The 9,754-nt window shown below is 41.1% G+C and overlaps 1 protein-coding gene across 3 annotated transcripts; it reads right to left on the bottom strand.

The window, feature by feature from the left end:
• Nucleotides 1-4,275: 4,275 nt before the first annotated feature.
• Nucleotides 4,276-9,177, bottom strand: ITGB1BP2 (integrin subunit beta 1 binding protein 2). Of its 3 annotated transcripts, XM_080652221.1 has the most exons (11): nucleotides 9,023-9,159; nucleotides 8,518-8,567; nucleotides 8,374-8,430; nucleotides 8,157-8,299; nucleotides 7,190-7,284; nucleotides 6,803-6,861; nucleotides 6,593-6,663; nucleotides 6,377-6,476; nucleotides 6,003-6,116; nucleotides 5,693-5,755; nucleotides 4,276-5,340 (listed from the first exon to the last, which is right to left on the bottom strand). In XM_080652221.1, the coding sequence occupies exons 1-11, from the start codon at nucleotides 9,084-9,086 to the stop codon at nucleotides 5,128-5,130; spliced, it is 1,029 nt and encodes a 342-aa protein (XP_080508347.1). In that variant the 5' UTR covers nucleotides 9,087-9,159; the 3' UTR covers nucleotides 4,276-5,127. The 3 variants fall into 3 exon arrangements, with proteins under 3 accessions (XP_080508347.1, XP_080508348.1, XP_080508349.1); XM_080652222.1 differs by lacking the exon at nucleotides 8,374-8,430; XM_080652223.1 differs by lacking the exons at nucleotides 8,157-8,299; nucleotides 8,374-8,430 and having other exon boundaries at nucleotides 9,023-9,177.
• Between the last annotated feature and the right edge of the window lie 577 nt (nucleotides 9,178-9,754).

Genomic DNA, 9,754 nt, shown 5'->3' with positions numbered 1-9,754 from the left:
TCCAAATATGTGCTACCTATTAGTATGATAATACACAGATCTGGACCTCAAAGGAAAGATATGTCCTAGAGATAAAAGTGTGTGAGACATCTGCATATGGTTGGTATTTTAAATCATGTGCATAAATGAGTGTCTAGAAGAGTTATATATAAAAGAGAAAGCCTAGGACTGAGTCTTCAAGAACTTCATAATTGAATGACCAAATAGAAAAGGAGGAGCCTGAAAAGGAGACTGACAGGAATGGCCATTGATGTAGAACCAAGAGGAGCAATGGGTCACAGAAGCCAATGTATTTCAAGGAAGAAACCATTATTGGTGTCAAATTTTACTTGAGAGATCAAGCAAGATGAGGACTAAAAGTATCCATTGGATTTAGTAACTTTGTAGCCAATGGTAACCTTATCAACACAGATTGAGGGCTTTGGAAGACAGAATGAAGTGTGCTGTGTAGGGATCAGGAAGAAGGAATCAGAAAAAGTTGTTATTTCAAGAAGTTTAGTTATAAAGGAGAGAAAAGAGTTAAGTAGTAGCTAGGGAAGAATATGACCTCAAGGGAAATTGTTTTTGTAAGATTGGAGAGACTTGGACATATTTAAATGCCAATGAAAATATCCAACAAAAGGGAAAGGTTGAATAAACAAGAAAGAGAAAGGATAATTAATAGTGTAAGGTTTCTGGGAAGGTGTGAGGGGATAGGATACAAAGCACATTAGGAAGAAATGAGAAGTGTAAAATGAGATATGGAGAGGATTTGTGCTAATGTGAATATATATATATATTTCATGGTGGGAAGTGGGGGATTAAATTAGATAATGCATGCAAAGCACTTAGCACACTGCCTGGCAGGTTAGTTTGTATCAGAAATAGTAGCTATGGTTATTGTTGTTATTATTAATGTTATACACCTGCCTGAAAATTTGTTACATTTTAGGCTTTGGGCTATATAAAATGAGCTAGTACACTTTATTTATTTATTTATTTATTATTATTATTTTTTAAATATATTTTATTGATATTTTACAGAGAGGAAGGGAGAGGGACAGAGAGCCAGAAACATCAATGAGAGAGAAACATCGATCAGCTGCCTCCTGCACACCTCCCACTGGGGATGTGCCCACAACCAAGGCACATGCCCCCGACCGGAACCGAACCCGGGACCCCCCAGTCCGCAGGCCGACACTCCATCCACCGAGCCAAACCGGTCTCGGCAGTACACTTTATTTTTTAAATTTTTATTATTTTTAGTACACTACTTTTTAATGCTGTAAATTTGAAGTTTTATATATCAAGTTTATATACAAGGATTACTTGAACTTTCTGATTCCTCACCTCCATCCTCTCCAGGATTTCTGGGTAATTACTGGTCCCCTGATTTTGATAAGGTAGAAAAAAAGTTGTACATTTAAGGTTAGAGCACTTCATGTATTTTTCTATATGCATTTTTACTTCTATATATTTTTAATGTCGACCAAAGCCTCTATGGATGACAACTTTCTCACAGAAAGATAACATTAAAAGTTAACTGTTGCCCGACTAGCGTGGCTCAGTGGTTGAACATCAACCTATGAACCAGGAGGTCACATTTCAATTCCTGGTTAGGGCACATGCCCAGGTTGTGAGCTTGATCCCCATTGGGGAGCGTGCAGGAAGCAACCAATCAATGATTCTCTCTCATCATTGATGTTTCTATCTCTCTCTTTCCCTTCCTCTCTGAAATCAATAAAAATATTTTTAAAAATAGTTAACTGCTGCCCGGGTTAGAAAGAATCTAAAGGGTTCAGTTTGAGGGGACATTTTATTTGCATTTCAAATCCATAGAATGAGAGAATACTGAGTGAGAATTGTCGAATATCCTGGAGGTCCAGGAAGCCCCTTTACCTCTGATATGTGAGGTATCCATGAACTCATTCCCTAATATCCCCTAATCTTGCTTCAATCTCCAAATTCTCAGCCAAACTATGCTGTGATCCCTCACCTTTGCTGCCCATGTCCATTCTCCCATTCCCATCTTACTCCTAGCTCCCAATGAGACCCTATGTTTCTTGAATCTGAACTGAGAGGGAAGGTTGCTATGAAAAGAACTTGAGGTCATCTGAGGTTAGGTGAGCTTCCTAGTTTGATGTTTCTTGGAGTTTAAATCTTCCAGATTCTTGGCCATGCTGTTGAGAAAGTAAATTTGACTCAAGGGAGACTTAAAAGAGTCCTCTGATTAAGAATATACATTTTAAAAGGAAAAGCCTAGAATGCCTTTTTAACTCTCTTTTAAATCATGTTCAAAATCCTTGATCTAGTATTTTAGGCTCCTCCCAATCTAGTCAGACGCCATTTAACTTTTTTGTCCCTTCCCTTAAACATGCCTTTTTATATGTTAGCAGTGGTTACAAACAGCAAAGGAACTAAGATTGGAGAACATCTGAAGAGGAATATTTACGTTTTACTCTACATACTTCTGTACTGAGTTTTTCTACAGTGGCAATGTATTACTTTTGGAATTAAAATTAAAACACAGCCCTAACCAGTTTGGCTTAGTGGATAGAGCGTCGGCCTGCAGACTGAAGGGTCCCAAGTTTGATTCCAGTCAAGGGCATGTACCTTGGTTGTGGGCACATCCCCAGGAGGGGGGGTGGTGTGCAAGAGGCAGCTAATTGATGTTTCTCTATCATCGATGTTTCTAACTCTCTATCCCTCTCCCTTCCTCTCTGTAAAAAATCAATAAAATATATTTAAAAAATAAAATTAAAACACAAAAAGTAAAATAAAACACCTTCTTGCCCCATCCTGGCTCTCCCTCTCTTTTCCATACCCATCCAAATTTCTCATTCTTCAAATTTCCATTCAGAATGTATTTCTTTTTTATTATTTTTTTAAATATATTTTTATTGATTTCAGAGAGGAAGGGAGAGGGAGAGAGAGATAGAAACATCAATGTTGAGAGAGAATCATTGATTAGCTGCCTTCTGCATGCCCCACACTGGGAATCAAGCCTGCAACCCAGGCATGTGCCCTTGATCGGAATCGAACCTGGGACCCTTCAGTCCCCAGGCCGACGCTCTATCCACCGAGCCAAACCAGCTAGGGCCAGAATGTATTTCTTAATCCTCACATTTATGGTCAATTGATTTTCAGCTAGGGTACCAAGGCAATTCAACGGGGACAGAAGAGTCTTTCAAATAATGGTGCTGGGACAACTGGATATCCATAAGCATAAATGCAAAGTTGGACCCCCTACCTCATACCACGTATAAAAATTAATTCAACATGGATTGAAGACCTCAATCTAAGAGCTAAAACTATAAAACTCTTAGGAGAAAACATAGAAGTAAATCTTCATGACTTTGAATTAGGCAATTGTTTCTTGGATTTGACATAAAAAACATAAGAAAACAAAGGAAAAATAGAAAAACTGGACTTCATAAACATTAAAAACTTTTGTGTACCAAAGAACACCACTAAGGAAGTGGAATGACAACACATACAATGGAAGAAAGTATTTGCAAATCTTATATCTGACAGGAGACTTATCTCCAAAATATACAAGGTGTCCCAAAAAATGTATACCCACTTTAACACCTGATAGCTCAATCTTGAAAATGAAATTTATTTTAATAAACACTGCCTTTATAATTATTCAAAGTGTGTGTATACACTTTTGGGGATACCCTATATTTTAAAACTCTTACAACTCAATAAAAAGACAACCCAATTAGCAGATGGTCAAAGGATATGAACGGACATTTTTCCAAATAAGAGACACAAATTACCAATAAGCACAAGTAAAGATGGTCAACATCATTAGCCATCAGTGAAATGCAAATTAAAACCATAGTTAGATTCCACTTCACACCCACTAAGATGGTTATAATAAAATAAGACAAATTAAGTGTTATTGAGGATGTAGATAAACTGGAACCCTCTTACATAGCTGGTGGGAATGTAAAATGATGCAGCCTCTTTGGAAATAGTCTGGCAGTTGCTCAAAAGATTAAAGTTACCATTTGACCCATAAATTACACTCCTAGGTATATATCCAAGAGAAATGAAAACCTATGTCTGTATAAAAACTTTTACATGAATGCTCATAACATCATTATTCATAATAGGCAAAAAGTGGGAAAGGACCCAAATGTCCCTCAACTGATGAATGGATATACAAAATGTGGTATATCACACAGTGGAATATTATTTGTTCATGAAAAGAAGTTAAGAGCTAATACATGTTACAACATGGATGAACTTTGAAAATATTATGCTAAGTGAAAGAAGTCTGTCACAAAAGACCATATATGTTTTTTTATTGTAGTCATATGAAATATCCACAATTAGTAATCCACAGAGGCAGAAAGTAGATTAGTGGTTGCCTAGGGCTATGAGTTTGAAGGAAAATTGGGAGTGACTACTAATGGGTACAAACAGGGTTTCTTTTGGAGTGATGAAAATGTTTTAAGTTGATTGTGGTTGTACAACTCAGAAAAACATTGAATTTTATACTTTAAATGGGTGTTGTATGGTCTGCAAATTGTATCTCAATTAAAGCTTTTAAAAAAATTACTCTGCCATGGAGACGTCCCTTTATTTTTTTTAGGAAATGATTAGATTTTATTCGGAGCCTTCCTTTTCTCGCCATTCTCTCAACTCCAATAGCTCTTAAAAACTGTACTGCACAATTTAGTACTCAGTTTAACTAACTAATAATGTTTATTATTATTTCATGTCGATTATCCATGACTTGTAAGCCAGACTGTAATTGTCCTGAGATGAATGAATAAGTCTTCTGTTTCTCAAATAACTACCTAAACTCATAACTGGGCACATAGTAAGTACTCAGTAAATAACTGATCGTTGTGAAAAATAGATTGAATGTGCATGTGCTTGTTTTCACACATGTGTCAAACACAGAAGTTGGGGGAAATTAATACAATCTTAGATAGTGAGGTGAGAGAACAACACTATGTGAAACTGTAGAATACCAGATTTATTTAAGAGAAAAAACAGCATGGTTTGGATGTTTTTGTTCTCCCCTCCTTCAGCCTCCTGCTGCTCAATACCACATGGCCAACCTTATCCTGGTCTCTGAGATCCTATGAAATTTATTGAGGTCCTGTCTAGATCCTTGATTATTTGGTGTCACTATTCCCCCATTGCTTCCTCCTCCTCCTCCTCCTCTGTCCAGCTCAGATCATCTGAGTCCTCAGATTCTTCCTCATCCATCTCTGCCTTAGCCTTCTCAGCTAGTGCATCAGGGTGCTCCAGCTGGGCCCAGGATCCTGGGTCAGCCTTCACCAGGGAGATTTCAACCCGAGATGGCATCAAGGAGACAGAGCTCAGTTCCACGTTTATGACCTGAGGAAGAGGGTAAGATAGAGGAACACGGGAAAAAGAGAAAATGAAGAAATCAACGGTGTTGGGGTTAGGGTCGGGTGGTGATAAATGACAGGGAGAAAATAAAAATGTAAGGCGGGGAAAAAATGGAGGAATAAGACAACATAGTAAGGGAGAGGGGAAAAAAGAGAAAGGGGATAGGGAAGGGGGAAAAAAGGAGGGGAAGGGAGAGAATATAAAAGCAAATGAGAAAACCTCCACTTCTTCCCATTACAACTCCTTCCCCCTCAAGACACACCCTCTATTCATTGCAGTCTGGTCCTTCTTTTCACCCCATCTGCCCTCCCTCCTGTGCTCCCTTATCTTCACTTACCCCCCAGAGCTTCATCTGTGCTTGGAACACACGGTTACCATCAAAAACAATGTGGACATGAAGCTGAGAGAAAAGAATTATAGGGGTAGTAACAATCCAGAAGGTCAGAACAGATCATTATGACACAGAACCAGGCCAGAGGTGTGATCCATATATCCACAGGTCAGTCAGATAACCCTGACCCAATATCACTACCTTCCTCTCAGGGGACTATGGAGTCTACATTTTAACTACATAAAGCAACACTGCCTCTAAGATTGTAATAACACCCAGTTCACTAGCCTCCCATCCAGCATCAGACATTCCTTACCTCAGTTTGACTGGCCTTCACCCAGTTGAATGCAGGAAGTGGAATCTGGCCATACACAGTCACCACTACTAAGGAATCTGTCTGGTGCCAATCGTGACGGCAAGATGCTGGTAGCTAAAGATGTGAAATGTGGGTGGTAAAAATGAATGCTTAACCAAAGAGTTCTCATGGTTTGTATGGAGAAGAGACAGAGTTTCAGAAAAATTAACACTAACTTATATTGATTGCAAAGCTTCTGGGTTGTTGAGGGATAAGGAGTAGAATCTTATTTGGTCCATACAAAGGGAGATAGAGAGCTTGCTATAAATTATGGGGAGGAGAAATTATTTCTGGAATTGGCTTCTAATTAAGAGTTCAGGGAAGTTGGAGCTCACCTGCTTCCCCCAGTCATGTCTACCAACTCTGCATCCTGGCTGTGCCAGGAAGGCCCCAAAATCCAGGGTCTGGATGCCACAACAGCTCCAAGACTTCATCCTGAGGTAGGAAAATAATTCAACTGAATCCCTTTCCATTCCCGCAAGCCCCTACTCCCATCTATGTTCAACATTGGGAGAAACCTCTCTCACATCCCACCTAGTACCCTCCCTCACCCCTCATGGAATCGAGGTGCTCCTGGGTGGTAGGTACATGGAGTAGCATCACTCTCAGGGCCTTGGTAAACCTAAGACAGATCAAGGAGAAAGGAAAGGAATCAGGTCATTCTAAAGTATACTTCATGCAACTTCATATCTATACCTAATCATCTCTTGGGTATAGTATCCCTCAGCCACATGCTTGAGCCCTCATAAACTCTCACTCACAGTATCACATCCTGGGTTCTGGCAGCTGGAACCAGTCTGGATCAGACTACTGTCAAGTCCTGGGCAAGGGAGGAAAATAGAGTCAGGAACCTATCTTTTATTTTTATTTTTAAATACGTTTTTATTGATTTGAGAGAGAGGGGAACATCAGCGATGAAAGAGAATCACTGATTGGATGCCTCCTGCATGCCACCACTGGGGATTGAGCCCCAAACCGTGCTTGTGCCCTGACCAGGAATTGAGCCAGTAACCTCTTGGTTTATGGGTCAATGCTCAACTGCTAAGCCACACCAGCTGGGCAGTCAGGAACCTATCATTACATCCACCTAACTGCCACTTTCACTAAATTCCAGTCTGTGAGGTCTGTCCAACTAAGGACCCACTTACCTGCTCCAGATTCCTGGTCTAACTCCTTTTTTTCCAATGCCATTTCCAGGGCTTGGGATATATTTAGTGGAAGCAGCTTTGGAGGCAACTCTGACCTAGGGGGTAAGGGTGGGGTGATTTAATTCTGACTCATTAACCATGATCGATAGCTCCAACACTCCCACCAGTTCTAATGGAATCCAAGAAGTCTGGTGAAATTGAGGTCAGGGTTGGAGAAGTTGTGTAGAAACCCCATTGCCAATTTTCTTCTCTATGGACATCCCAAATCCTTGACCCTGGGGAAATCACCAGGACTTATCTTGCTCATCTACTCAGTTGCTTTAAATCTCACATTTCTCTGTAGAAACATACCATTTCCCCTTCCTCTAATTGTGGGCCTAATATGACTTTCTTCTATTTCCACAAAATTAACTTATTCTTCTCTACAGCCTCCTGACTGCCAATTCTACTACATCCTTTTCTTGATGTAAAAACTATTTTAAAGATCTTTTCCAAAAAGAAAAAAAATCAAGATCTTCCCAATTACCCCTTGTATTATACATACGTATTCATGAGGGGCTATCTGCCCTGTTAACTCTATCACCCATACCACCTTACAGTAAGGGACATTATTTCTGGATAGATTTCCCTTATGGCACAAAATATACACTAAGCCCTGACATCTGGCCCTCCTCACATCTCTATGCCCTAGCTTCCAAACCCCAATGACCCTAAGCTCCATGAATATAGGAAAAAACCTGGGATCTCCTCCTTTTTAAAATATTTTTATTGATTTCAGGAAGGGAGAGATAGAAACATCAATGATGAGAATCATTGATCGGCTGCCCCCTGCATGCCCCCTATTGGGGATCCAGCCTGCAATCTGGGCATGTGCCCTTGACCGAAATCAAACCCAGGACTCTTCAGTCTGCAGACTAATGCTCTATCCACTGAGCCAAACCAGCTAGGACTGGGACCTCCTCTTTACTTGGGCCTCTCCCGGCGCAAAGTCTCTGCTGACTTTGGAATCGTAGTCAGTTTTTGCTCCTGAAATGAACTGCTTGTGCCAGGGCCCTCAGGTTGAGGGGCTTCAGGGAGCTTCTCAGCACAGTGTGGTCCCACAGTACAGCCCTAGTACAGATAAGGAGAGGAGGATTAGAGATAGAATCTTTCTATTAGGGGCAGAATCTAAGTAAAGAATTTACCTTGATGTTTAAGAACTCAGAGAAATCTACAGTTCGCTTCTGGCAACAGGACCAACCCTGATAATGAGACCCAGCTCAGCTTAGATTCCTGAGTGTATTTCCTTTGGGAAATGTTCTTGCTATCCCCCCTCACTTATACCTCACCTTAAGTGCATCATGGAAGATTGGGATCCCAGTATGATGGCAACAGGAATCTGTGGATATGGGTAGAAAGATCAAGAAAGGAAACTATACCAGATGTCAATTCTTACCTCTTCCACAGGCCTATATGCTTTGGTTTTTCCATATAATTTTTAAAAAAATATATTTTATTGATTTTTTACAGAGAGGGAGAGGGAGAGTTGAAGACATCAATCAGCTGCCTCCTGCACACCCCCTACTGGGAATGTGCCCGCAACCAAGGTACATGCCCTCGACCTGGATCGAACCTGGGACCCTTCAGTCTGCAGGCCGACGCTATATCCACTGAGCCTAACCGGTTAGGGCTTTCCATATAATTTTTTAAAAGTCCAGTAAAGATTGAAGACTGCCCAGACCAGTTAAACTAGGGCAGGTACACTAAATTTCTTTTTCTACTCCTTTAGCAGACTATCCACAGATGACCATTCCCCAAGATCCGGATACCCCTGGCAAGACCAGGCTTACTCACCAGGAAGATTGGTATTGGGGTCAAAGTGCTGCCCACAGCCTTTGTTATGGCAGAGTAGAGACATGGAAGCGTTGGTAGAATTACTGAAAGGGTATTTCAAGGAGTCTGGCTGCCGAGTGGGGAACACCTCTTAGTCTGGAAGCTTTTAGCTGCCTGGAAGGGCCAGCTGTGTCTATCTTTAGTTCAGGAGGCGTACACCTCCTAACATGGGCAAGGGAACTTCAATTGGTCTTCCCAGCCAATAAGAATGAGCTCAGGAGCATTTTAGTTCTGAGGCTCAAGAAGAGAATCACGCAGAGTAGGGTTTGGAACTTGGGCGAGGTCAGCTAATCACGGCTGAAACTGTTTTAGATTTACCATGCCAATTCTAAGCCTCAGACTTATTAGCAGCTGCTCAGAAACATATACCAATTTGAGACCCCTCCCAATGAGAATACCCCAATCCCCCAGCCCAGTGGTCGGCAAACCGCGGCTCGCGAACCGCGGTTTGTCGCTCTGTTGACTGCGTTTGCCAACCACTGACCTAGACTCTCGATTCCAATTACAGGCTGCTGTTGTTCCTTGTGATTAAGCCCCTATCCCAGTGGTTGGCAAACTCATTAGTCAACAGAACGACAAACCGCGGTTCGCGAGCCGCAGTTTGCAGACCACTGCCCCAGCCCATTTTCTTTCAAAGCTTTCCTCCCATCCTTATTACTTCTGTGTACCAATAGCACAGGTCTTTTGTCAACC

The sequence above is a fragment of the Plecotus auritus genome, assembly GCF_963455305.1.
Source record: "Plecotus auritus genome assembly, chromosome: X".
Lineage (NCBI taxonomy): Eukaryota > Metazoa > Chordata > Mammalia > Chiroptera > Vespertilionidae > Plecotus > Plecotus auritus.
This window is presented reverse-complemented; position numbering and strand designations above follow the sequence as displayed.